General features: G+C 52.5%; 11 protein-coding genes across 11 annotated transcripts; 7 read left to right on the forward strand and 4 right to left on the reverse strand.

Annotated features, from left to right (window-relative positions):
- Nucleotides 1-231: 231 nt before the first annotated feature.
- On the forward strand, nt 232-2,172 carry Asppvi_004391 (putative serine/threonine protein kinase; the record flags this gene model as incomplete). Its single annotated transcript, XM_043300344.1, has 1 exon — nt 232-2,172. One exon carries the CDS (start codon nt 232-234, stop codon nt 2,170-2,172), a length of 1,941 nt encoding a protein of 646 aa, XP_043156279.1.
- A 1,388-nt stretch (nt 2,173-3,560) lies between these two features.
- Nucleotides 3,561-6,086, forward strand: Asppvi_004392 (Sad1/UNC domain protein; the record flags this gene model as incomplete). Its single annotated transcript, XM_043300345.1, has 1 exon — nt 3,561-6,086. The coding sequence occupies one exon, from the start codon at nt 3,561-3,563 to the stop codon at nt 6,084-6,086; it is 2,526 nt and encodes an 841-aa protein (XP_043156280.1).
- Nucleotides 6,087-6,911: 825 nt separating this feature from the next.
- Asppvi_004393 (Spo12 family protein) lies at nt 6,912-7,485 on the forward strand (the record flags this gene model as incomplete). Its single annotated transcript, XM_043300346.1, has 3 exons — nt 6,912-7,075; nt 7,217-7,306; nt 7,380-7,485. 3 exons carry the CDS (start codon nt 6,912-6,914, stop codon nt 7,483-7,485), a joined length of 360 nt encoding a protein of 119 aa, XP_043156281.1.
- Nucleotides 7,486-8,353: 868 nt separating this feature from the next.
- On the forward strand, nt 8,354-9,887 carry Asppvi_004394 (acyl-CoA dehydrogenase family protein; the record flags this gene model as incomplete). Its single annotated transcript, XM_043300347.1, has 4 exons — nt 8,354-8,428; nt 8,493-8,738; nt 8,804-9,016; nt 9,078-9,887. The coding sequence occupies 4 exons, from the start codon at nt 8,354-8,356 to the stop codon at nt 9,885-9,887; spliced, it is 1,344 nt and encodes a 447-aa protein (XP_043156282.1).
- A 318-nt stretch (nt 9,888-10,205) lies between these two features.
- On the reverse strand, nt 10,206-12,239 carry Asppvi_004395 (ribosome biogenesis GTPase LSG1; the record flags this gene model as incomplete). The annotated part of the gene is made up of 1 exon (XM_043300348.1): nt 10,206-12,239. The coding sequence occupies one exon, from the start codon at nt 12,237-12,239 to the stop codon at nt 10,206-10,208; it is 2,034 nt and encodes a 677-aa protein (XP_043156283.1).
- A 544-nt stretch (nt 12,240-12,783) lies between these two features.
- Asppvi_004396 (ribosome biogenesis protein LTV1) lies at nt 12,784-14,328 on the forward strand (the record flags this gene model as incomplete). The annotated part of the gene is made up of 2 exons (XM_043300349.1): nt 12,784-12,806; nt 12,870-14,328. 2 exons carry the CDS (start codon nt 12,784-12,786, stop codon nt 14,326-14,328), a joined length of 1,482 nt encoding a protein of 493 aa, XP_043156284.1.
- Nucleotides 14,329-14,688: 360 nt separating this feature from the next.
- Nucleotides 14,689-16,403, reverse strand: Asppvi_004397 (CDP-diacylglycerol--glycerol-3-phosphate 3-phosphatidyltransferase; the record flags this gene model as incomplete). The annotated part of the gene is made up of 3 exons (XM_043300350.1): nt 14,689-15,691; nt 15,747-16,099; nt 16,161-16,403. 3 exons carry the CDS (start codon nt 16,401-16,403, stop codon nt 14,689-14,691), a joined length of 1,599 nt encoding a protein of 532 aa, XP_043156285.1.
- Nucleotides 16,404-16,870: 467 nt separating this feature from the next.
- Nucleotides 16,871-17,526, forward strand: Asppvi_004398 (complex I NDUFA12 subunit family protein; the record flags this gene model as incomplete). Its single annotated transcript, XM_043300351.1, has 5 exons — nt 16,871-16,913; nt 16,981-17,061; nt 17,113-17,176; nt 17,247-17,384; nt 17,478-17,526. The coding sequence occupies 5 exons, from the start codon at nt 16,871-16,873 to the stop codon at nt 17,524-17,526; spliced, it is 375 nt and encodes a 124-aa protein (XP_043156286.1).
- Nucleotides 17,527-17,820: 294 nt separating this feature from the next.
- On the reverse strand, nt 17,821-21,658 carry Asppvi_004399 (putative filamentation protein (Rhf1); the record flags this gene model as incomplete). Its single annotated transcript, XM_043300352.1, has 5 exons — nt 17,821-20,292; nt 20,354-20,973; nt 21,027-21,350; nt 21,425-21,548; nt 21,653-21,658. 5 exons carry the CDS (start codon nt 21,656-21,658, stop codon nt 17,821-17,823), a joined length of 3,546 nt encoding a protein of 1,181 aa, XP_043156287.1.
- Nucleotides 21,659-22,023: 365 nt separating this feature from the next.
- On the forward strand, nt 22,024-24,473 carry Asppvi_004400 (RIX1/PELP1 family protein; the record flags this gene model as incomplete). Its single annotated transcript, XM_043300353.1, has 2 exons — nt 22,024-22,356; nt 22,416-24,473. 2 exons carry the CDS (start codon nt 22,024-22,026, stop codon nt 24,471-24,473), a joined length of 2,391 nt encoding a protein of 796 aa, XP_043156288.1.
- Nucleotides 24,474-24,673: 200 nt separating this feature from the next.
- On the reverse strand, nt 24,674-26,284 carry Asppvi_004401 (wax synthase family protein; the record flags this gene model as incomplete). Its single annotated transcript, XM_043300354.1, has 1 exon — nt 24,674-26,284. One exon carries the CDS (start codon nt 26,282-26,284, stop codon nt 24,674-24,676), a length of 1,611 nt encoding a protein of 536 aa, XP_043156289.1.
- Nucleotides 26,285-27,145: the final 861 nt, after the last annotated feature.

The following is a 27,145-nucleotide window of genomic DNA, read 5'->3' on the forward strand; positions in this document are numbered from 1 at the left end:
TCAAGGTCTTATTGGCATTGCAGACCTGGTTTTCTTCTTGATCATATTTTATAGCCTGGTTGCTTTTTCTTGCTTTCTGTTCTGCATTTGCCTTCCGAGAGGTCTCATACTGCCTCATCGGCCTTTCCTCATTTGTCTAAGGAGACTGCTCTCACGGACCGCCACCGATCCTCTCTTACAACGGACCGCGTACCCTTTTAAACGAACGTCGTGCTATCCAAATCTTCCGCCATGGACTGCTTGAAGAACAACTTTGTCAAAGGCCAGCTCTTGGATGGTCGTTTTCGCACCGTTGCTCCCTTGAACCATGGATCCTTTGGTATGGTCTTTCTCGCTACAGATATCAAGACCGGTCAGGATGTGGCGATCAAGTGTTTGACCAAGGCACCATCCGATGATCCATCGGCTCCGTCTGCGATCGACGATCGTTTTGAAGAGCTTCAGTGTCACAAGCGCCTTGCCCACCATCCGAATATCGTGAATCTTATTCATTCATTCGAGACGGAGGCTCATTTGTACCTCGTTCTGGAGTACTGCGCAAACGGCGATCTTTATGAAGCAATTCGGCACAACCGCGGACCCTTGGAGACGGAGCATGTTCGCGATTTCATGCTGCAGCTGGTTAGTGCTGTTGAGTTCCTTCACTCGAATGGCATGTACCACCGTGACATCAAACCGGAGAACATCTTCTTGACGCAGGACGGCACGATGAAGCTCGGTGATTTTGGCTTGGCAACTCGTGCTGCTTGGTGTCATGAAGCGTGCGTTGGAAGCGATCGCTACATGGCCCCTGAACAGTACGACCCGGGTGCTAATGGCTATTCGCCTGCCAAGGCTGATATCTGGGCGATTGGCATCTGTTTGTTGAATGTCCTCTTCGCTCGCAATCCATTTGCAACCCCCACGGAATCGGACATCCTCTTCGCGGATTACGTTCGTGATCGCCAGTCTCTGTTCGACATCTTCACCAACATGTCCCAGGATACTTTCGAGATTCTGAGAATTGCCTTGGCCATCGATCCTGAGAAACGCTCGCTCGCCGGTGTCCGTGATTACCTCCTACGGGCGGTTTCCTTCACTACCGACGATGAGGTATTGGACGATTTCTGCACTGACGACCGCGAAGTTGTTCCTGCAAGTGCCAACCGCGAGCCTCTCCGAACCCCCTCCGTCCAAACCACTTTTGCGCACCAAGGCGATTCTTTCCCCTGGGCCAAAGCTTTGCAATCCAGCCCACCCCAAGCCATTCGCCAGCTGTCTGCTATCCCCGACAACGAGAGCTACTCCGAAGACCTCTTCCCTGCCTCGGAAACGGCTGGTACTTCCTGGTTCTCCGTTCATCAGGGCACTCCATCTATGGCATCCGTTCTCGACTCTGCCCTGGGTGAATCGTTCAAGTCTACTGCCTTCCGTCCGATTGCCCCTAGGTACCCGCCTCCTTCGGATCCTGTGCCAATCACAGGATCTCTTCCGAGCCATGCAGCCAAACCGGTACCTTCGCTGTCTATGGTATTTGGGCGGAACAAGAACGATCAGATTTCGAAGAGCTGGAGCGACCTCTGGGATGAAGATGAGGAATTCGAACATGAGGACGCCGTCTTCCAAGAACGCCATGAGGCAAATTCCCGTAGCTGGAGCCATGAGAGCAGCAGCTTGGATGTTCCTACTCCCGCGACTGGGCTTCGTGAGCCCAAGTCGTCTTCGCTTCTCAATGCTCGTTCTTMTGCGCAGGAGACGCCTTCCACCAAGCCCGTCGACATTAGTGCCAAGTCACCTCTCGCCGATGTTGGCACTCCTGCCGCGAATTCGGCTCCTCGCTTCTCGCAAAGCTCAGCCAAGAAATCGAACCTGGACAAGTGGGCTGCACTAGGCGACAAAAGAAGAAACTACAAACCTACGGAAAGATCATTCGGCCAGCCGAAATCTTCAAACAGCATGAGTTGGCGAAAGGATTGGGGCCTTGGCTCATCTGGATTCGACTACGGATCTTGGGCTAAGAAAGATAACCTCGCGCATCAGGACCGTCGGCGCCGCCCGTTCCCGGAGAAGGGTAAGCGCCGTGATGCAGTGGAGTCTCCAAAGGCCGTCAAGCCTTTCATTCCCAGCGGTTACGATGGAAGCATCGACGAAGATCTTGATCTTGTGGGTGGCTGGCACGACCTTCACCTCTAATGCCATCACTTCATCAGCAGCATCCTCTTTTCCCCTTGTGTCAAATGCCCTTCCGTCCCATTGTTGCGTCTTATCCATTCTGGAAGGAGAGCAAAGAAAACCTATATACGTCACCTCTTTTTTTTTTTTCCCCCCCCTACCCTTTTGATTTCCTCTTCAACACTTCCTCGCCTCTCTCCTATTTCCATTGAGAAAAACAAAGTGCACTCATAGATAGAATCTCTTCTTCGCGGCATTGGAGCGCGTGGTCATGTCTGTCGTTTTTATTCCTGTATATTACAGCTCGCTCTGGAGCATGCAAGCGGTGGCGGCGAGCGGTTCAAAAGTGACTCACCGGCGGATTAACCATTGGGATTGTATTCCAAGAAGGTTCGGTGCTCTGTTCGAGTTCAACATTATGTGTTCACATACTCTTCAACATCAAAAGGTGCAATGTGTGACGGTTTGGCAATGGCACAGGGGCAAGGAGCGATGATGCATGGCGAAAGAGATGGATGGTTTACATTCGTCGCCTGCTATTCATCGAATCTTCTGCACGAGTCTGAAGGAAAATGCGGGAAAAAAAAGGAAATGCTGCGGGAATAGCAACTATTGTTCTCTTCCACTTTCTGTCTGTCTATTGTTGGTTCCTTCAAAAGAGCCAATGCACTGTACTGTATGTAGCTAGCTAGGTGGAACAGCTGATTAGGTAGGCTGTGAAGTGGACAATAATCCCAAGGAATAGTCCTGAATCAACAATTTCTCGTGAATCGTTTCTTTCTTCCCTTAATAATTACTCTCTCTAGTAATTCAGCTAAAGGAGATGAATCACCGACTTGTGCATATAGCTACCTACCAACGCTTTCATGGCGATGGCATTCTTGAGGCGGTGACGGGGGTGGAAAGGGCGGTCACAGACTGTTGGACGATTGGGGACAGCCGCAGAAAGCCACCTCAACCTGATGCAGGGACGAATTCCTTTGCACATGGGCTGCAATTGTGGACACACTTTCATTTTTTTACTCGGACATGTCTAATTAACACTGGCCGTCGTTTCATCGAAAACCTGCCTTGCACACCTCTTTATTCGATCTTTCTTCATTCTTTGCGACAACTGGCCCAAGCAAGCGCGGCCGAATGCACGCGGTAAGCCGGTGTACTGATAAGCCTTCTTTTTCTTGCTTTCACCTTTATTCTCCGGAGCGCTGACGCCATGATGCATTACTCTGAATGATTTGCAGAGGCCCAATGTACACACCACGAATATGATCTAGTCGACTAATCCAAAATATCTTTCGACATCCCTTTAACAGTGGCGACTTCAGGGTCAAGCGTGCTAGCAGGAAGTTTAGCTGATAACGGCTTTTGACTTGAGCATACTCTTTTTTCCCCTCTGCCACGCCGTGTGCATGATGCTTTGGGGCCGATGTGCGGGCGCATCTCTCGTTCATTTGGCCACCCTTGCCCTGCTTGCGGCTGGAGAAGCGGCACGGGAGCACTCACAGCCACTATGCCTGGCAAGGGGCTGGCGGGATACTGAGGCCGAGTTTATTCGGTGGCCTGTCTGCATCGAGACTCGATGGAGCAGGACAGGAACTACGGTGACTGGGGGACCTCCTGTTACGGTGTCGATTTCAGACAGTTCGTCGCCGACCGGCGCCGGCAGCCCTGTGACTGAACAGCAACACCCTGGCCAGGAGCAAGAGTTGGACACAGATTCGCCCCTCGATAACGCCAAGTTCCTATCGTTTGAAGATTGGAAGAAGCAGAATCTGGCAAAGGTTGGCCAGTCGGCGGAGAATGTAGGGGGACACCGGCGTAGTGGGGTGGCAGGGAACGAGAGCCGACGACGGCCTACAGGGATCAGCAACGCGCTGGATTCGCTGGGAGAAGACGCAGAGATTGAGCTTGACTTTGGTGGATTCGGGGCTGACGCGCCAGAGGCCGCGCGACCGCCGTCGTTTGGCTCGGGGGTTCACATGGGAGAAAGCGCGGGGTCGATTGATAGCGGACTTGGTGGAGATGGGAGTGCCCCATCTCCTGGAGTTCTGCGGTCAGGCAGCTCGCGCAGGAAAGACGCTGGGACTACGTGCAAGGAGCGCTTCAATTACGCCTCCTTTGACTGCGCTGCTACGGTGCTCAAGACCAACCCCGAGTGTCAGGGCTCGTCTTCCGTACTGATCGAGAATAAAGACAGCTACATGCTAAACGAGTGTCGGGCTAAAAATAAGTTCCTGATTCTCGAGCTGTGCGACGATATCCTGGTGGACACTCTGGTTCTTGCAAACTATGAGTTCTTCAGTTCCATCTTTCATACCTTCCGGGTCAGCGTGTCGGATCGATACCCGGCAAAACCGGACCAGTGGAGAGAACTGGGGATTTTTGAAGCCAGGAATACCCGTGAAGTTCAAGCTTTCGCGGTGGAGAACCCGTTGATCTGGGCTCGCTATCTGAAGATTGAGTTTCTGACGCACTACGGAAACGAGTTCTACTGCCCTCTGAGTCTCATACGGGTCCATGGGACGACTATGCTGGAGGAATATAAGCATGATGGCGAGGCTAGTCGAGTTGATGATGAGATTGTTGACGAGACTCTGGAACCAGACCATGCCGCCACTGACGCGGAGATTGCAGAGCCATCCGAAAATCCGTCCGATCTTCGTGCGGAAACTCGTGAAGGCGCGGGCAGGAAAGTGCAGGCTCAAACCCAGGATACTTGCTCGAACCCAGCGCAAGGGCTGGAGAGGCTTCTGGCGAGTTATGTAGATTCTGAGACATGCAGTGCGCAGGCTACACCGACGAGACCTGCTGGCCAGGAAAGAACCGACGCAGCTGTTCAACATCACTCGCCTTCGAGGGACACCACGCCAGCGGGACCCGAGCACTCTGTGCCTATTGTGCCCGGTGCAGATAATGGTACCAGAGACGCACCCGATGCTCGACGAGCTGCTGGCCAGTCCGGAGCTGACGGCACCCCTGCTCCCGCTTCGACGGCAACCATATCTGAGCCTGTGCAGCACGATACCACGTCGGAAACAGACCAGAAATCTACAGCCTCATCCCAGGAAGAACAAGTTCCTCCAGTAGACTCAACTAAATTTTCTGCAACTCAACCACCATCACCTAACCCCACTACGCAAGAGTCGTTTTTCAAGTCTGTCAACAAGCKGCTGCAGATGCTGGAGTCGAACTCGACTTTGTCTCTTCTATACATTGAGGAGCAGTCACGTATTCTGCGTGATGCGTTTAGCAAAGTCGAGAAGCGCCAGCTGTCGAAAACCTCCACCTTTCTCGAAAATCTGAATGTGACTGTTTTGAATGAACTGAGACAGTTCCGGGAACAGTATGATCAGGTTTGGAAGACGGTTGCACTGGAGTTTGAAACCCAGCGCATCCAATATCACCAGGAGATATTCTCCTTGAGTGCGCAGCTGGGTGTCCTGGCGGATGAACTAGTCTTTCAGAAGCGGGTCGCTGTGATTCAAAGCATCATGGTCCTCTTCTGCTTTGGCTTGGTCTTGTTTTCTCGGGGTGCAGTGAGCAGCTATATGGAGTTCCCCAGCGTGCAAAACATGGTGTCTCGATCCTACAGTTTACGATCGTCATCTCCACCATTTAGCTCGCCCTCCATGAGTCCCAGTTCGACCAGGCCGACGTCCTCATATCGAGGTGGCCACAGGAGGAATATTACGGACGACACGCAGGACAGTGCGCCGAGCCCGACTATCGCATACTCGCCGCCGACACCAACGTCGGAGACATCAGTGCCATTGGAGTCCATAGAGAAACGAGAATCATCTCCATGTCCTGGCGATCTTGAATTGCCAGACATCGAACCTCCTCAGTTTCGGTCGCAAAGCAGCCCTCCCGTCTTGAAGAGTGGCGAGGACAGCGACGATGGGGATTCAGAAGCATCTGGATCCATGGAGACGTGAGCACAAGCATGCGCCTATTGGGCCAGCGACACGGCTCGGTGATGCTCGACATGACCTCTAGCGTCATAAGGAGAGCATTGTCTGAAATACGAACGGCTGTCACTCGGGCAATGGGTGGGTACAGAATCATAAACAGTCTTTGTTGCAGATTTCGACGGTCCGGAATGCTGATTCCTGCCATTCCTGAGGCGCTGGCTGACAAAGCTGAGTCGGGTTCAGCTGAACGCTAATCCAGCTCTTTGTCACCAGGACTTGCGCAGAATCAACCAAGGTGACGTTGATTGGGGAACACTTTGGCCTCATGTGACCCCTCTATTTACTCTATCTTGCAAGGGTACTCTGTACTCACTGCTGTAAAACAACAGATGAAGCAGAGGATGATCATTATTTTCTTTTTATCTGTGTACGTTTTAGGAGTGTTGTATAGGCCAGGGGCGGTTGTACACTTGTACTCGATATCATTGTATCAATGTTTATATGCATGTTTAGATACCACTATGATTATGATTTGAATGACAGACGATGACCTGCCTGAAATATCGATATTCAATTATTATTTATTATTCTCGTTTCTGTGCATATGATGTCAAGCATGGCGGCACATGTAGTTGCCATGACAACAATCGGCACGGTTTTTCTTTCTCTGCTTATCCATCGCTTCCTCCAACCAAGGTCATTCTGCATTCATTCTACATATTTCTCATCCATTACAATCATCTCCACGATCTACACTCAGGACAGACTTATAAGCTCGTGCTGAAAGCTCTCTGTGAATACAAACGAGAACGCAGAAGCGCGTCTGAAAATCCAACCCCTCTGTATACAATGGACTCCACACCCACCGCCCCTCTGGCTGACCGGTCAACAAACACCCACCTCGCTGCTGCAAACCAGGACAAAGTCAACGAGCTTAAGTCCGCATCGGGGAATCTGAACTCGATGGAGCACCATCGGTCAGTCCTGCAGGGTAAACTGCAGAACGAGGATAAGTGAGTTTTCCCGAAGTGCTTGAAATCCGATTACTCTGGAGGGATGCGACGGGCAGCAAACTCTGTCCCGGTCATAAATCGTGCATTATTATCCTGTTGAAAGAAGATTAGAAGGAAATGTCTGACAGTAACTATGGACAGAAATCAAGCGAGCTATGTTTCTCCATCGGATGATATCATGAGTCCCTGCTCGAAGAAGCTGAGTGATCTCAAGGGCAAGCGCTTCAAGAAGTATGTCACCCGCCTTGTGTCTGAATATTATCATATTTGTCTTTGAAGATGATGCTAACAGACATGTGTGCAGTGCTGGAAAGCCTCAGTCGCTCTTCGCCAAGCTGGGCAAGAAGAACTTTGAGCAGAATACGGCGGAACATAATAACAAGAGCCTTGGAGATGACAGTACGGCCTAGACATGGTCAATCATTCGATAGTATGCGGAATGGAGGGCAAGATGTCGCATATTTCACTTCTTTTCCTCATGTTTGTGCGCTGGTCGCATCGTTGGAGGGTGAAAAAAGTGAGCATACATAGCATGACCGCCTCGGTCTCGAGTCCTCTGCTTCGTGCATCTATCATTTTTCGGTAACCATGGGCAGTGCCTGTGTGATTACGATTGGTTGACATTGTAAGGCTGACACTGTTGCCTTTGGGTTTCTGGGTTGCTTGATTTTTCTGGTCTGGGGTTCATACGGAGATTATGTGGGATTATAGAGGAATTGGGAATGGACTTGTGTCTCTTTTTTTTTTTTTTTGGTCCTTTGTCGCTGTATCGATGATCCATAATGGTAGCTTGGGAAAATAATGATATCATGTCGCTATCTTTGATACTGATAGATGGCCGGACTTGGTCTATGAATTCAGCTCTCTCTTTTTGGCTCGGTAAACCGACAGAACCTCGGATGAACCATCCATGCTGTAATCGCTTGAAATTGTAATATCTAATCAACTATCGGTTGTCAAATAGTCTTTCAGTTCGTCGTTACATGTTTGGCTTTCATCTACCTTTGTAGCAGCATCGCTCTCTGAGTCTGGATCCAGAACGGTCAGAACAGGGGTCAGCCGAGGTTCAAAAGCAGTGCTCGGCTGCTTCTCCGCAAACTGCGAGTACTCCGCAATCAGCTCCATCTCAACCCTCGTATGATCCTTTTTGTTTTACACGCTTGCTCGGCTTTATAACCGTCTCTCTTCCCTGCTTCATCTGTCCGGGGTTTTCGATTTCCTAGTCCACAGTACCTTGCTAGATTTCATTTTCTCTCGTTGCTCCCCCACATACACAACATGTCCGCCTCCACAAGAATTCCCCCCATCGCTCAGCCCTTTGTGAGCGATCGGGCAAAGAAGGTCCTCGACCTGGTATGTTGTCTCTTCACATTTTACCCCCAGATACAACTATGCTAATTCTTTCTGCGGTGCTCAGGTTGAAGAATTCGTCGAGAAAGACTGCATCCCCGCCGATGCTCTATTCAATGCCCAGCTCGGCGAAGGCGAGAAGAGATGGCAGACTACCCCGGCTGTGCTAGAGGAGCTCAAAGCCAAGGCCCGGAAGCTGGGCCTGTGGAACATGTTCCTGCCCAAGAACCACTTCTCCCAGGGTGCTGGGTTCAGTAACCTGGAGTATGGTCTAATGGCTGAGTATCTGGGCAAGAGCAAGCTTGCTTCTGAGGTGGGTGACAAAAGTCAGATACTTGCAAAGAGTGACGATTGGGTTGCTGACGGGTGATTTTTCAGGCGACGAATAACTCTGCCCCTGATACCGGTAACATGGAGGTGCTCGCCAAGTATGGCAATGAAGCGCAGAAGAAGCAGTGGCTTGCTCCTCTGCTCGAGGGCAAGATCCGCTCTGCTTTCCTCATGACCGAGCCTGATGTTGCCTCGAGTGATGCCACAAACATTGAGCTGAACATCCGGCGCGAAGGCAATGAGTATGTCCTTAACGGATCGGTATGTAGACGTTCCACTCGCCTCTACGAAGAGCATTTGCATACTGACCAATTCTCGATAGAAATGGTGGTCGTCTGGCGCTGGTGACCCCCGTTGCGCGATCTACCTGGTCATGGGCAAGTCCGACCCGACCAACCCAGACCCCTACCGCCAGCAGTCCGTCATCCTCGTGCCTGCCGGCCTTCCCGGCATCAACGTGCACCGGATGCTGACCGTATACGGCTACGACGACGCCCCGCACGGCCACGGCCACATCACCTTCACCAACGTGCGCGTGCCCGTCTCGAACATGGTCCTGGGCGAGGGCCGCGGCTTCGAGATTATCCAGGGCCGCCTGGGCCCCGGCCGCATCCACCACGCGATGCGCACCATCGGCGCCGCCGAAAAGGCCCTCGAGTGGCTCATCGCCCGCGTTAACGACGACCGCAAGAAGACCTTCGGCAAGCCGCTGTCCGCCCACGGCGTCATCCTCGAGTGGATCGCCAAGTCGCGCATTGAGATTGACGCCGCCCGCCTCATTGTCCTCAACGCCGCCATCAAGATCGACCAGGGCGACGCCAAGGCCGCCCTCAAGGAGATCGCTCAGGCCAAGGTCCTCGTCCCCCAGACCGCCCTGACCGTCATCGACCGCGCCGTCCAGGCCTACGGCGCCGCCGGTGTCTGCCAGGATACGCCACTGGCCAACCTCTGGGCCATGATCCGGACGCTGCGCATCGCCGACGGACCCGATGAGGTCCACCTGCAGCAGCTTGGTAGACGCGAGAACAAGTCGCGCCAGGACGCCATTGTTGCCAAGCTGAAGTACCAGAAGGAGGAGGCAGAGCGGTTGCTGTTGGCTAGTGGATTCCAGAAGCCCAAGAGTCATCTGTGATGACCTGGTGGACGTAGGCATAAAATAATCGAACAAAATAGTATGCAGGACAATGAGAATGTCTCTTTTCTATACCAAATACCAGTACGACAACTACAAAAGTATACCATCGTCATCATGAACAAGTAAGTTAAATAGACATCTAACTCCGGTATCTAAAGTCAAATCATGTTACTACTTTTCGCTAGATGATGCAATTCATCTAAGGTATAAACCAATCCATCCCATGGTATCCCCCGCCTACCCACCAGAGACATGAGACAGAAACCGAATAATCACAGCAAATGCATCACTCGCCAGCGAGTTGTCATAAACCTATCAGTAGTCGTCATCTTCCGCTTTCGTGCGCTTCGCCTTGGCCCTCTTCTTGTTGCCCTTGAAGTGTTTCTTCGAGTTGCCGCGCACCTCCGACACGTCCACCCCTCGTTCCAGCGCAACCATTAGTCTCTCCTTGCGGCCGGTCAGCTGCTTTCGGATCTGCTGGCCTTGTTCGGTGTACTGGGCGTTAAACGGCAGGGTAAGCCGTCCGGCTGAGCCCTTCGCGCCGGGGCCGAAGAAACCCGTGTCGAGATTCCGCGACCGCGATCCCACGACGGCCTGGCCCTGTTTGGAGGATGAGCCCAGGGACAAAAGTTCCGCGTCGTCGTCGAATTCCTCGCCGCCTGCGTTGGCCTGGGCCTCTCTTGCGAGCATTGCCTGTCGGCGGGCCGGGAGATGGGCAGTGTCATACAGCTCGCGGTTGTACTCGAGCGGGTCGATGGGCTCTTCACCTTCAGGGACGGGGGGCGGGTGGCAGAAGAGAAGTTTACCGTTGACGTAGTCCTTTAGTACGTAGCGGGCCGCGCGCGACTCGTCGGGCTGACCTTGGCCGGTAGTAGCGAAACCACGAGCTCTGGCGTAGGCTCGCAGGAGATCGTGGGCGTTGGGGATGCCCGTGCCGCCTTCTTCCAGCGGCCGAGTTTGAATTTTCACGCCGTAGACATCCTCCAGGAAGTGCTTGGGGATACGCTGCGCGACCAGACCAGCTGGACCAGTGAATTCGCGCTGCTGGTCGATGGGGAGGACACCATTCACCACCAGTTCGGCTTTGGTTGTTGCGAAGTTGGGGAAGACCAAACCAGGACAGTCGCAGAGCATGATCTCCGGCGACAGGTAGAGTGTCTGGAAGTGTTTCGTCTTTCCAGGTGTAGCGGAGACAGACACCTTCTTTGCTCCGAGGAGGGCGTTGATGGTACTGGACTTGCCGACATTGGGGTAACCGACCAGGCCGATTGTTGTCTTCTGCTTGCGCTGTCCCTCGCCATTGTCATTATTTGGAAGTGTGTCCGGGGTGTTGGACAGGAAAAGTTCTTCCAGCTCCTCCACATCGAGAATATCCGTCCTCCGAGATTTGCGGTATTCGGGAAGCTTGAGTCCCCCATCGTGCTCAGTTTGGCCATCTCCTTCGGCTGATGCATCCTTGGCATCCTGTTGATCATTGATGTTCATCGAACTCGCCGCATTGGCGAGATCATCGGCGTCCTCTTCCTCGCTCTCACTGCCTGATTCTTCGGCCAGAAGCCGGGCCTCGTTCCGCTCCTTGGCCAGATGAGCCGAGAAAAATCGAAAGTTGATATTGTTGCGATCGAAGTAATCAGCCCACATCTCTCGTTGTTTCTCAGTGAGCATATCCGCCTTGTTGACAAGCAAAAGGTTCTGCTTCTTGGGGTCGATCTCCTTCACATAGTTCTCGAGATCATCGGAGCGAAACATCAATGGATTCCGAGCATCAACAATCTGTACAACCAGGTCCGAACGTTCAATGACTCGCCACAGCTGGCGCCAGACCTCCAAGTTCCGCTCAAAGGGCGTCATCAGAAGATCGTTGTTCTCCTGAAGCTCCGCAAGTCCTCTTCGCCACTCCAGAAAACTCTCCCTCTCCATCGTCTCCAGCTGATCCCTGGTCGTTGTGGAATCCCATTTCGGTCTTCTCGGCACGGTTAAGCGCCCCTTATTCTGCTGATGCTTCTTCCTGGCCGACTTTTCCTCTGACGCAGAAAGAAGGAAAGGGTTCTTTTGATCCGAGTGAATGATCTTGATGTTGCTCATCTTCTCCGCAGTAAAGTCGGTGCCCGCCAGTTCGGCGGTGCTGAGAAATTCATCGAGGGCGGCTTGCTCCGTGATACTGCGCATCTTCACCCAGGATGCTTCTTTGGCAGCATTGGTGATATAAGTACTGCCATCTTGCGCGGTACGAGTAATAGCACTATTATGCGATACTTTCTTCTGGTTCGATGCTTTGCCCTTGCCGAATCGATCCTTCATAAGGGTGTTTCCCAACCCCACGGAATTTTTGGATTTTGCGAGAACCATGGTGGCGATGTGTGCAGCTCAATCCGCTGACTTCCACCACTATTAAAATGAGATTCTTTCCCTTGTAGAAATAGAGGGAGGTCGTATCTAGAGGGAAGGAAAGGAAGTGTTAATGCTCGGAGGCAAAGCAAAACAGAGAAAAGTGGTATTATTAATGATGGGTGAAGATTTCCAGAGAGAAAAGAAAAGCCCCGCGCGGATAAGATAAGATGCTGAGTCATCCAGCAATCGAGAATGGTAGGGACAAACAAGAACAATTGCCGAAGAAACAGGGAGATTCAATGCTACAATATCTGTTGCTCAAGTTATAACTGGCTTTCAGACTTCCTCAATGACCCTCTGACTCTGCAGGCTTCAAAGTGTAGTAGTGACAACGATGTTTCTGCCCAAGGCATGAACCTGCTGATAAGGGGCCACGTGACTCGATAACATCCCACTATCGCGAAATTTTGATTTTTGATCTCCGAAAGACACTTGGAAAGAGAAAGACAGTGCAGATTAGACAGTTAAGTTTTAGGGCGTCGATAATAATCAGACCAACAAGATGCCTCCTCGCAAGCAGTGGATGTACGTTGACGGATCCGTTCCATTTGATGCTCGCCGGCAACCAAACTAATTCTAGAGCAACAGTGATAAGAAAAATGCCACCACATACCAGCTCTTTCACCGATCTCAACATGATCCTTTGATTCACGACCCCGAAGCCGACGACCGTGTCTTGCACCCTGTTTCAGGGCCGTCGCTTCCAATCTCAGAAGGTCCGAAGCGGAGCAAGAATCTGTCGGATCTGTCCAGCGAATTCGGATCAGACTCCGTTCGGCACAACGAGGGCGAGGCTGCGAACTATGGCATTTTCTTCGATGACTCGAAATATGACTACATGCAGCATCTGCGGGAGCTGGGAACAGGTGGCGGCGAGTCGTACTTTGTGGAGGCTACGAGCAAGGGAAAGAGCAAGGCTAAGGGGATGAAGCTGGAAGATGCCCTGAAGCAACAAATGACACTGGATGATACAAGGAGCGAGTTTGGCGCCGGCAGTGTCTACGGATCTGAATATACTTCGGACCTGCGCTCGACCACTTCATCATACTCTCGCAAACCGACTTACCAGGACCAACAAGATGTCCCCGATGCGATTGCAGGTTTCCAGCCTGACATGGATCCTCGTCTTCGTGAAGTGCTCGAGGCGCTTGAGGACGAGGAATATGTCGACCCGGATGATGAGGAGGATGTCTTCGGCAAATTGACCAACAATGCGGAGGAGCTGGATGCAGGCGACTGGGAGGACACACTTTTTGACGAAGGAGACGAAGACGACGGCTGGGAGTCTGATGCAACAGAAAAAGCACCCGTGCAGATGGACACTACCGAGGCCAAGGCGGACCACGGCGGTGTTCCTCTTCCTCCAAACTCAAATGACCAGGAGCCTGGAGAACTGCCAAGCCACGACGCACCCGCTCCAGACATGGACCCCGAGGACCAGGGATGGATGCGCGAGTTCGCCAAGTTCAAGAAGGACGGCAAAGTGAAAGCTGCGCCAGTAGCGCCGCCAAGCATCGTCCCTTCGGAGCAGCGCAGCACTCTCGCTTCCACCATCTTCACCGTGGGGGGCACGCCAATTCGCAGAAAGAAGCGCAAGGGCGCACTCACCAACCCCTCCGCCTACTCTATGACGTCGTCTGCTCTGGCCCGTACAGAAGGACACCGGCTTCTTGACGACCGATTCGATAGGGTAGAAGCGCTCTATGCGCTCGACGAGGAAGGCGAGGACTACGACGATAACATGTCCATGGTCAGTGGCATGACTGGCATGACTGGTATGACCGGCATCTCTACCGTTTCATCGCAAGCGCCCAGCCTCATTGACGCCAACGGGCGCGAGGTTGCCCCGCGACACAACTTCAATGAGGTCATGGACGACTTCCTTGCCGGGTGGGATGATAAGACGAGCGCCCAGGCGAAGCGTAAGGGCGCCAAGGCCAAGAGAGGCAAAAACGGCAACGAGGCCATTGGAATCAAGATGTTGGAGGAGATTCGACAGGGTCTCGGCCCCGCCAGGGTGCCAGGAAAGGTTTCTGGCCGGGCATAATCCTCCTTCAATGAACTGCGATGATACATCTTCATTTTCTCTAGCAAAAAGCTTTGGCATTGGGCGTTTCGGGTTCGTTTTTTAGACCATATCCACACGTTGTTTCATGAATGAAGTATGATGCGTTTTCTTTGCATCTAATATACGTCCATCTTAAAGAGGTAGAGGCAGTAGTTGAAAGTTCACCGCAACGAAGTGGCTAGAAATCTGTACAAGTCTGCCAATTGGAGGTTTTTCCTTCTCCTCCACCTATATATACAAGTGGCTCTATAATACATGGGTATATGGATTCATCCATTCCAAGATACAACATCACAAATCTTCTCAGGCGCAGAATGATCCTCTCCAGGAGGACGCAAATCATAGAGCACCACCAACCTTTTCAACGATCCACATCGCCAATCGCACCTTCCAAGAGACTCGTCTTTCGGTCCGCCGTAGATCCTCGCGCGAGATGGCTTGGGAATCTTCTTGCAACCAATCAGTCTCAGCCCCCAATTTCCGTTTCAATTCCTGGTCATTGGTCACGACCAACGCGCCGACTTCCAAATCCAGGCTGTAGCTGCGCTTTGTGTAGTTGCTGCTTCCGACAAATGTCATGCTGGGGTGTTCTTCCTTGGGCAGAGTTATCCACAATCCCTTGGCGTGATAAGTCCAGCCTCCTGGTTCCCCAACGGTCCCGCGTCGCCATTCTTTGAGCTGGATGGAGTTTGTGCGCTGTGCCTCTGCGACTCGGTCCAGAAACCTGGCTGAAAGATGTGTATAGGCGGCAGGCAGCATGCCAGAAACTCCCGGAGAGCCATAGAATCCATTGGCCCACGGGGAAGCGGTAAGCACGGTACCTCGGGTAGTCGAGGCAGTGTGAGAGGTCGATGTGCTTGCTATGAGGAGAGAAGAAAGGACAGGATGTATGTTGAAGTAGCCAGCGGTGAAGAGCCAGCGGGCACCAGAGAAGACATGGGAAGTAGAAAGAAGGCGCAAAATAGCTGTAACCGCTGGGAACTCAGTAGAAGTATCAGGCTTCAACAGCGGAGTGAACTGAGCCACAGGGTATACGAGTGTTTGACTCGACGAACTCCATTCAGGTGCTGGCTTGGTCTCAGAGGAAGGTTGGATGAGGGGGTGCAAGACAGTTGTTGAATAGGAAATGAATTCTTCCGGGTCATCTAAGGGACAAGGGGCGCCGTTGGACGTCGGCCAATCCAGAAGGTATCCTGAAGCATTATGTGGATCCGGTAGAACCTGAAAGCTGAGGCTGCACACAGCGTCATGTATTCCCGCATAGTAATCGGCCAGTTCTTTGTTCTGAAAGACATGGTACCTATCCAAACGGTTGGTGAAATAATCTTCCGAGAGGTTCGCTCTGTAAAATTTATGATCAGCCCATCGTTATGCATTTGTGACTTAGATTATTGTACCCAGAAAGAATAATCTCATCATCAAAGCCATACAGCTTCATGTGCTGAAGGCCCCAGCCCTCGTTGATCCTCCGAGGGATCCATTTCTTTCTCAGTCCTGTCAGATTGGGGGTGTGGAACATCCGAATATCAACCCTATCCGATCCATGTTCAGCGACCAGAGATGCCAGGAGAGAAGCGCAAGAAGGATTTGGAGTCTCCCGAGTCCCTCGTAGGGCATCCGTGAGGATGGATACTTTGAGCTTGGGATTATCCCGAAGCGCCTGGTTTATCGTTTCGAGAAGCTCATGTTCCGCTTTGCCTATGTATAAAGTAGAGATGTAGATGCGGCTTTTGGCATTCCGTATCTTATCCTGTATTCCAGTTAGTTAACAAACGACGGTGGTCCTCATTGACTGCCCCAATCCTCCTTACCTTGAGAGTGCTATAGAAACTTGCAGGGGAATCTAAGATAGTAACTTTGGAAGCTGGAACCTCAAACCGAGGCGCCACTCGATCCAATTCAACCGTAATTGCACCCAAAGGAGACGCTGATGAGGGCGCAACCGTGCTGGCGTTTGTTGTATAGGCGGAGAATTTGCGGTCACAAAGCCTTCTCCGAGCAATCGGCCTGCGCCCGGCGCATCGCAGAGCGTTGCCTCCGATGCGTTGAAACATCTTGCCTAAACCTTCTTGTCTACCCGACCGACAAGAGACTGCAAGATCAATAGCAAGGCGCCATTGAGATCGAGGTGTTCGCAAAAAGATGGAATCGCGATTAGACACATCGGCGGCACTTGGATGATAGAGAGCAAACGGTGCAAACAAATTCCGTACTAAACCGCATCGGGCGGCTCTTTCACCTCCGTCGTGACGGGCTGCCCGCTTCCCTATCTCGAACCTCAGCTTTGCAGACTGCTGACCAGCTCAATCGCTGTATATCGCTCAAGATGTCGACCATACTTCGCACATTGCGGAATCTGAGGAGGATTGGATTCAAGGTTGGTCTTCGGATCAGAATCGGAGCCTCGGAACCTTTGTGCTAATCTCTTTAACCCTGCACAGGAATATGGACACCAGATGCAGGTAGGGTATCCGAACATGCGATGGAGGGAGCCCATGATCAAACAGGATGTTTTGTTTGGATGATGACTTACTCTCTTGCCTCTTCGGCTTCGCTTTATGACAGTACATCGGTATGACTTGCCCGCGATTATCGACTGCGACAAGTGACTAACGCAAGCACAATTTATAGGTGATACCAAAGCTGGCACCTTGATCGCTACCGACCGCTACGGCAATAAGTACTACGAAAACATGGAGGAGGAGCTTCCTCGTGAGTGATGCGAGCAAGCTGTCAATGGGTTGCTGTTAATAACTGTGACAGTCCGGACAAGATGGGTCGATTACAAGGAGAAGGAATATGATGCCTCGCAGATCGAGCCTGGCTGGTGAGAATATCCCGAATCATCATGATGCAATTGTTCCGAAATAAGACCGCTAAATCAATGGGTTGTTCAGGCACGCCTGGCTGGCTTATATGGTGGATGCGCCTCCAACCCAGGACAAGATCTTACAGACTGGCCTCCGCGCGTGGGAATTGCCTGAGCACAGGCCTAACCTGACTCTCAGCCGTGGCGCTTACAAGACCTATTCGACGTTAGTATCCCCCCTTATGGGAGTTTCCCTCCTCTTCGGACCTGAATTGTCCGCTATGAGACCCGCGCACCCACTAACTCCATTTTAATACAGTGTGAAGCCCAAGTACTCCGCTTGGACACCAGTTGCCGCTCCTCGGTAGATGGAATTCGACGAGATGATAGAAGTGGAGGTCAGGCATGGCTGGCGCAAGCTTCGTTTGATTTCATTGACCCTCCAGCCATTAACTCTGTGGTTCGGGATGTGTAAATAAAGATGTTCTATTGCTCGTTCGACTTTATCAAAAGGATTCAAAGTTAAATTCCTGCTTCTCGCCTGACAGTCAGACGCTATATGTCCATAATTATCAACAAGGGGTTATCATGAAGGTATTTTGTAGCCAAGAAATATCACAACAAATGGCTCTCGAACAAACCAGACAAGAGGTATCCTGGTGTTAAAGGACATAGAGGCCCGAGCCTATATTTGACCAATGTCGAATTGGTCGTCGATCTTCAAGCTCAACGCACCACCATAAAACCTCCTTCAACTTTTCGATATCCCCGCTTGCCTCATGAGCGCGGGAGAGCGCATACCAAGCCTCAGAGTTATCCCAGGCGGTGCCACGCTTTGTCAATGCCGACAAGAGGGTGAAGGCTCGGTCCCGGGCAGCGATACGGTTGAGCAGTTTAGGTTCATCCTCCTCAATGTCAGTTGCAGGAATCTGTCGGTTTGATGGCATTGGCCGATCCTCTAAATTATCGAAATCCTTATTTTGAATCTTGTTCAAGGCAGCACTGGACTTCTGAGCGGTAGCCGGTAGGTACAGCGTTGACATCTCCGCATGAAGATCATCAGCAGCTGGCCGGTTCACAGGCATTTTCCTCTCCCAGATGTCGAGGAGTAGATTCGCCAGGCAGACCGTCGCTTTGACATGATCCGGATCACGCACCAACGCTTCCTCGAAGAGCTCCATTGCGTCATGAGGGCGGGATTGAGCTTGTGCCAAGAGCCCCTGTTCGGCGTGGAGGTCGGCCCAGAGCTCGTCACAGCTTTTTGCTGCAGCCCAACCACGGCTTCTAAATGCCCTGGCAGAGGATTCCTGGGCAGCAACAAGAGCTTCCACCCGGTCAACATGTCTGGCGGCCTCTTCGCACGCCTCTTGCGCATCCTCAAATAGCGAAGCGCGTCGATAGAGGCCCGCAATCAGGAGCCAAATCTTGATCAGGACAGCAAGAGCCTGTTTTTGCGATTGGACAAGGGGGAATTTGGTAATCGCTTTTGTCGGTGAGTCAAATCTATATGGTAATCGAATGTCTTGCTCAGGTGGTTGTTTGGGATGACCTGTCGGAGGAGGCGCTTGTTTGGAATCCATGTTATGAGCGGCGGGTCGCAGAGGCTGCTTCGCGCTCTGCGGTTGGTTTGCGGTGCTTGATACCGCAAGACCGACAGCATCTTCAGCGACGCCTTCTCCGCTACCTGGTTGCTGCGGCATCCCAATCCCGTTGGTAGCCGCGCTGACTCCGTTGGTCAGATCTTCAGTGCCATTGACATGAGTCGACCTTTGACCTTCGGGCTTTTTAAGAGTACCGCTCCGCTTCCGCAATTTTTGTCGCGTCGAATCTGATCTGCCCAGCGGTTGTGGAGTCTCAGCATTTCCATTCTGCTCGTGAGTAACTTGGATTGCCGGCGCAAGATCGGTGCCGGGCTCGTGCTCGTTGTGAACCGAAGGGCTGGTGCTGAGAGGCTGCGTTTCACTGGTAGATTCGGCTTTACGTTCGGAAGCGCGTGAGGCTTTATGTCTGCCAAATATACTGCCTCGTAGACTCTTCACTGTACCAGCCGCGCTTTTCGGTGGAACGAGATGCTCTGTTTGACGGTCCTTCTGTTCATCAGCCTGAAGCTCCAGTTTGTTGAACAGCGTTGCAAAAAGGCTGAGTAGTTGATCGCTGTGGTTAACAGCAGCCTCGGGGCCCCCCTGGAGCTCAATGAACGCTAATTGTGTCATGCGTGTCTCGATGATGCGCTCCTTTTCTCGGCCACGCAGCTGATCGATCAAAGCATGCCGTAGCTCGGTAGTATTTGAGGCGTCTCCAGTGTCTTGACCTTGCTTTTGCGACTCTCTGCTACCGTTGACCAACGATATAACGGCGCTGGGAAATTGTTCGAATGCAGCTTCACAGGAGCGCTCAGCAATGTCATAGTCTTGTTTGGCACTGAGCAAGAGTGCAAGTAAATGCCAAAGGGGCACCAGGTCTCGCTCTCTGGACAGATCGGACTGTGGGCCGTGTGCGTGCGTATAGGAGAGAGCCGATTTGACATAACCGATGGCACCATCCAGGTCTCGGCTCTCCGCGAGCAAGAGGGCGAGAGTATACAAAGATGAATAATTGAACTCATCACCGAGCTCTGGAGCAATGCTCCTTTCTAGATTCTCGATGGCCTCCGCACGGATATCATCCCGGTCCTCATTTATGGGCGTCCAACTCGCCCAGTTGGCAAGCCCCGTCCCGATTGCTCTGTAAGCAGTGGCGATGACACGAGGAGACACCACCTGCGCATCGGCCGAATCTTGCCGGATGACGAGCTTTCCTTCCTCCCCGTCGTCTTCTATTTCATGCACGTGCTTAGCGACGAATTCTTTCAAGATTGCAACTAAGTCTTTCGCTTTTTCAGCCTCCTTATCTGAGCCAAAACAGACAAGCATAGTTACTCCTTCTGCAAGTGTCTGAATCAAATTCTCGTCGCTTTCTAATTCACCATACTGTGCCGCTTTCTCTGCCCTTGCTTTGGCCCCGAGGACAATCTCAATGTAAGAATCGAGTGCTTTGACTGCGAGATCGAAATCCGCCAGGGCTGAATGGACATGGAATAGGCGACGGAGAATCAAGTAAGAGAGGTAGGTCTTTGTAGCGGCGCGATAAAGAATCTAAGGTACTGTCGGTCAATATGCCCCAGGCTGCATGAGTTTAGCTGGGTAAAGCACGTACATCAAGAACGTTGCGGCCAACAGCGTTTTGGCCGCCGTCACCGAGGTCTTCGTCGGTCCAATTCGGTCCACATAGTTCTTGCCAATTGCGGATCACTTGCTCGACCCAATCCTCTATTTGCTCGTTCCGACTGTTGGCCATGGGAAATTTCACTTCACGCAGAAAGTTGGTCTCATAGATCGCCTCCACACGCCGAATCTCGCTGGCGAGTTGGGGACGGTCGGGACCGCTCGTCGGGGGGACGTACAACAACCCATTCTGAAGAATGGCGGTCAAGAGGTCGTAGTACGATTTCCAGGTTGCTGATTTCGCGGCGGGTTCACTCGGTCCCTCGGGATGTACAGCCTGCGCAGACGAACGCTGTTTGACGTAGGGATGGGCAGACCACAGCCTACATAGTTGCAAAGCTGTCTTAATGAGCTCAGAATCCCCAGAGGGTGTCCTTTTGACAGCTTCTTCGCTGGCAATAGATGCAGCCTTTCCTAGCAATTTTTCCGACCAATGTAAGAATTGCGAGCATTTCGAGGAGAGGGATGCGCTATGGCTACTCAGCCATGGTGTGAGTGTTTCGAGTATCTTCAGCGCGTCATGGGGTTCAGATACCATTGCCTGGGCAGCTCCTATACGTATGTCAGACTAATAAGAGGAGCGCACAGAGTACCAACTGGCCCACCTTTCATGTAGCAGCCCTTGACCAGGCAGACCTCCGTCCATGGGGAGATGTTCTCCCCCAATTTGTCTGCTACCTCCCCGAAGTCCCTCGGCAGATGAGCTGCTGCCAGGCCCGGTTCACTGAGGGACCAATGGAGCCAACCAAGGCAGACTTGAGCTTGGAAGATCTCTTCTGGAGAGCCATCTCCGTTTTCAATGGTGGATAGCAGCGGGGGTATTAATTCAGGCAAGGAAGACGAGGAGCTAGAGGATGATTGAGCAGTCGACGGTCTTTGCTGGTTGTATTGGGCAATCCGAGATTCTGCTGTAGCGACCTGCAGGAAACCTATCATAAGGGAAATGGAAAATCAGCATCTGAGACGTCTAGCAAGCAAGGAAAGCAAGGGAGGCCAGTAATACATGTCTTTTGAGGCGCATGTTTGGTCACCTTCCGAATAAGCTCGGGGACTTCATCCCAGTTGTTCTGGCATCGTGCACTGTCCAAGGCCACAATGTAGCGATGGCCCTTCTCAGAGAGCTGACCCTACATTCAGCGTCAATGACGTGATATCCAGGCACGGTAGGCTGTTCAAATGTTGAGGGGAACACGTTGCCCGGCAGTCGTAACTTGGGGAAGGCCGTACTCACCGTCATAATGGAGGTACGCTTGAAGATGGAGAAGAGCTGCAACGACTATGGAGGGCAATAAAAATATCATCCATTATCCATGCCCAACCCCGAGGCTACTCTGCGATAGAATCACAGGATAAGAAATGAGAATGTTCCCCCCAACAGTCCGACTAAGCCAATGGAGATAAACATCATCGGCCAGGGGAGACCCGCACGGGCGTAATTTACAAGTGTATGGTACCGTCACGTACCGAGGCTGCATGTGGCCCAAGCTTATTTTTTCTGCTGCCGCAAAATTTTGTATTTCCCTTTTGATAAGAGCAAACATCGCAGGGACGATATTTAAGCTGAAGGAGCCTGCGAGTAGCTCAGGTCATCAGGTGCGCAAGATGGCATCCACTACTCTGCGTGCTGTGACGCATCGCCTGACGACCACGCCTGTCGATCAATTGCCTCAAATCGCATCATTCCTGGCATCATCATTGAGCGATTGCAGGGAGCTCCTGTCTGCGACGCAGAATCAGAAGACGGGCAAGTCCGAATCTGACAATGCTGTGCAGATTCATAAGCTCAAAACTCGATTGGCCAGTTTGCTGCAGGATAGGAGCTTTGAGGGACGATGGACCGCGGTTGTTCTGGTAAAGGCGACGGTGGAAGCTGGCCAGTGGGAAGTGCTTCGCGGATGTGAACCGCTCGTGCGCAGTCTCGTTGCGATTTTGGCTGTAAGTCGTCGAGTCGGTCGCTGACTAGCCAGGTCAATCGCTAATTCTTATTTGCGCAGAAACCGGATCCTATCTCCACGAAGAAAATGTGCATAATCACTTTGACGCGGATCTTTCATCTTACCTACCAGTATCCCACCCTTGTTCGCGAAATAACGACGCCGTCACTACCGGGGTTCATCACTTCGTCGTTGAACCTCATCTCGGTCAAGCCGTCCTCCGAGCCCGTCAGAAAGTTGAAGCCCAGTACGCCGTTCTTAGAGATTGTCCTGAGCGCTTTCCTGGAGCTCATCGCAAGACACCCAACGATATTTCGTCCATTTTCTGCGCAGATTCACAGCATCCTCCAGGAGATCATTGGTGCAACCTCCTCGACGTTTTCCAGCGCAACGATGGACCTAGCGGAGCAGTTGTTCATCGCGCTCCACAATTGCGCTCCCAAGAACACCTCCGCAGAGGAATGGAAGAACGCCTGCCGAATGACAATCTCTTCGGCTCACAGGGCTGCGGACTATGTTTTGAGAGGGGTAGTGGAACAGTGGGAGTCTGTCGATGCGACCTTGAGACAAGGCGCTCAGCCACAGGACTACAGCCAGGTGGTGGCTGATGCTGGGCCAGATGCGCTAGGACTTCCCGGCTGGGAGGGCATTCATGCTGGAGTGGAAAGATTGACGGTACTCTTACGCTTGCTATCCCGGTTTTTGACAGCACCGACGGCATCCGCAGTGACAATTCCACTGGGCTTGATTTTGGATCTGACATCCCGACTGAGTGCGATCACTGTTCCCGCGCCAGGTGCAGATGTGCCTGTCAACTTACAGATTGGCCGGGAGGAAAGGGACGGCCTCTGGGCTGAACTACCTCGTATCCACGCTGTGTGCATGAAACTACTTCTGAGCGCCGTGGATGGTCTGGAGATGGGCGTCGTCCCAGTAGCGCAGACGATGTTGGAGCAGGCCCTCTGGGTTTTCCGGGCAGAGAAATTCAACAAGGATGTCCGTGCCTCTGTATATGGCCTCGTCCACGCTTTGCTCCCACTTATGGGACCATCAACGACGAAAAAGAACATCTCGTCACTGACAGACGTCATCCGGTCCTGTTGCTCTGACATATTACCACCAACTGGTGACTCAGGTCCCTCTGCGGCGTCAGATCCCAAGGGCAAGGCAAAGACGAACCAGGCCACAGTCAACGCCGACTCGTTCTTGCACCCTGCCTCCAAACAGAGTCGGCAAACACAAACTTCAACCACGTTCCCCAACCTGAAGCGAGCTGCATCCGATCTCCTTGCAGTCGTTCTCGCTTGTGTGCCCATCGAGTTCCTGCCCACCTCCCTCCGCGCCGAAATCGACCGGACAGTCATCCTCACCTCAGACAAGACCGGGATGCTGGCAAGCGTGCTTAATCCCGTCCCGGCCTTGAAAGGCCGCGGCACGGGCTCCAGCATCATGCCCTTCCTGGCGCGATGCTATTCCACCGAGATGGAGGTCGAGGGACTGATCAGACCCAGAATGCCCGTTCTGATGCACGCACCGGGTATCAGCGGGTACAGCAGCATGGTCGACGAGGAGGACGAAGAACAAGAAGAGCAGACCACTGCCGCTGTGCAGCACGCTGCCCCCGAACTTACAGGCTTCCTCAGACCAACCGCCACGCCGACTATCCAGAGCAACCTACGCACCACCGAAGCGGTAAAGGAACCCGCGCCGTCCATGCACAAGCGGAGCCTGCCCGAGGAAGCCAAGCCTGGGTTCCCAGCCGCGCCAGCAGCCAGTCTGACAGACAAGAAAGCCGATGATGTGCAAGCGAAGAAAGCCCGGCTTGATACCGAAGCTGTGTCGGCTCAGCCCGCCCTTGGTACGGCCTCTCCTGCTTCGTTCACGGCCACGGCGGCTATCTCTATCCCGACGGCCTCTATCACGGCTACCTCAGCACCGATGCCGACGAGCACCGCGAAGGCGGCTACAGCTAGTGCGGACGTTTCGATGTCCGGGACGGCAGTAGCTGCTGCGGAGACAGGCGACGACGACGACAGCGATGATGAGATTCCTACGCTGAACATTGAGCCGGATACGGACGAGGAGGACGACGAGGAGGACGTGACGATGGATGGTTGATGATGGATACTCTATGGTTATATCCTAATGCTACTTTAGAGTGTATAAGACATGACACACAGTTCGATAGAAATAGACAACCCAACCACACTGGTCAGCGCCATCGCGCTACAAAAATATCTATAGATCGTCCAATCTACCCGTCTATATGTATATGTATATGTATCTATATCTACGGCATATACACAACAGAACCGCAACTATAGAACCCTCAACCCCCTCTCCCAGTACTTCCCCCCATCCCAGTATCGAAACCACGGCTCCCCCCAACACCACCACCCCTCGCCCTTGGCCCCGAGCCCCAACCCGCGCAGCGGACTAATGGGCAATGGCTCCGTCAACCAGAGCCCGCCGCGAGCAAAATCATCCGCGATCGAGCTGCTAGAGAAAAACAGCCACCAGAAAACAAATATCACGTTAGTGGCGCGCCTGACGGGCCGCGAGAAGCGGTACCTGGCGTTAATAGACCGCGCAAGCTGGTGCTGGATCATGATACCAACAGGCTGCAGGAGGAAAAAGACGATGTGGGCGTGGGGCGTCGTCTCGGCGAACTGAGTGTAGCTTCCGCAGGCGTGGACGAGGCCGCTGAGCGAGAATGCAGTGACGGTCGTTACGGTGCGTCGGATGCTGGGGCGTACTGCCAGGTGCTTTGGGAGCAGAGTGAGGAGGAAGTTGGCAGCGGAGGTGAACCCGAAGCGGAAGAGTTGGTGCCACCACTGACTCCAGCAGCCTGTGAGGCCATGGTCGAGGGCGGGGCCGGCAAGCGGGCCGAAGGAGTCGGAGTAGAGCCAGGGAGCATCCAGTGGGACGCGCGTGAGGGCGCGCGAGGCGTTTGGGAAGGCGAGCGAGAGGCCTAGGAAAATGATAGGGTTGAGGGGGGTGACGCAGCTTAGAGCGGCGTAGACGCCGAGTGCGCTCAGGTATACTCGGTAGAGACGCACGAGGATGACGGGAATAGTCGGGAGTGGGACGTAGGTGAAAGGGAATGGGCGGGCCGGGGCCGATGATATCAGGCCCCAGAAGTATGGGTCGTGCATCATGAGGACCTTGACCAGGTCCAGCAGGAGATAGTGCTTGAGGAAGGTGAGGAGGATGGCGTTCAGACGCGCTCGTGCGTCGGGCTGCGAGTCGGCCTCATTGCCGGTCTTTTTCATTGCTTCACGGGCGGACCGCCCATTTCTGGTAGTCCTTTGCCTCTGTAGCGAGGCAGGCAACGGGTCCAAGGTGGATATGCGCCAGTTCCATTCTGGTCCTCGCATATTGAAGAGCAGGCCCAACGCCCAGTTGAGACGGTGCAAGAATGCGCGGGGATACGGCTGCCAGGCGAGGGTCTCTGACTCCCGCTGGGATGCATATTGCTTTGCCTTGAGGATGTGACCATTCGCAGCCTTGTCACCGGATCGAGGCCTGTTTTCGTTGTCTGGTGTGCGCACTTCGTCCGGACATGGTGCGTTACACGAGCGCCTCTCTATTCGTTCGAAATCTCTTTCGGCATCGTTGAAGATTAGAATCGTCGCACTCCAAATAGTCCACCAGGCTGTCACCAAGCCTCCCATATAACCATTCCCTCCCAACAGCGCACGCCGGTGTCGAATGACATCAACGGCTGTCCCAACAATAAGAGCAAAGACGACGGGACGAAGATATCGCGCTCCACGCCGCCGGGATATCAACAGACCACATAAAGGAAGAGCGGTGAAGACAAGGAGATGCCACAGGTAGAAGGGTTTGTAGTCTCCATGCTGTATAAGGAGCTCGAACTGGTCGCGGTTGTTGTCAAGGATTTGGCGGTAAGAGCTGGGGTGGGCCATTAGCAGTCCAGTTCCTTGATGTCAAGTCTAGGACTGGCCAGATGTTGACCGCCGATGATATATCCAAGGATGGAGATTTTTCGGAGAACCAGAGCTAGTGTATCTTGATTAGACTGCGACTAGACTATCTAGATAGAATGTAGACGGATTTCAGGGGTCGATGGAGGACTTTGGGCCGGAGCAAAAGTAAGGGAAACCGAAGCGCAGAAAAAGTAAAAATGCACACACACACTGCAAGGGATGCTCAGGATCATACTGCAGACAGAACAATATTCACCTTCTTTCTCAGCACCTCTTGCAGTATTCTTCATATTGCAAAGTTGATGCTTGACACTTGACTCTTGAGTCCTTATTTGGATGAAACCTAGAATCGTCATTTCTTCTACTTTTGTAGAAAACAATGATGAAATGACCGATCGGATGAGATAAGACTGACATCTTAACAAATTCATACATTTGTTCCACGCCATCCTAAGACAGAATAGATGTGTTTGAAGGAACTTTCTTACCATGAAGGTATGCAGCATGGGTGTATGTTATGTAAATGTATGGATATGTTGGTCATACTGAGAGACAAGCTCAGATCGGATGCAATGAGGCTGCACTTGTAGATAATCCATGCTGTGGAACAAGACAGCAGCAGACGGATAACTGCACCATGCTGGATCACTACTCTTAGAGCTTGTTTCGACTCGATTCTGAGGGTACATCTAAGCACTATAACTTCTGGATGGAGACTCATCCTACTACTGCACACCAGTGACGGCCAATATAGGTACTCCGTAGTTGGTGCCTGAATTAGGATGCCTGGGGTTAGTGGCATCAACCTTGAGTTTAGCTTATTCATTCCCATCACGAGCG

This window comes from Aspergillus pseudoviridinutans (assembly GCF_018340605.1).
Source record: "Aspergillus pseudoviridinutans IFM 55266 DNA, scaffold_3, whole genome shotgun sequence".
Taxonomy (NCBI): domain Eukaryota; kingdom Fungi; phylum Ascomycota; class Eurotiomycetes; order Eurotiales; family Aspergillaceae; genus Aspergillus; species Aspergillus pseudoviridinutans.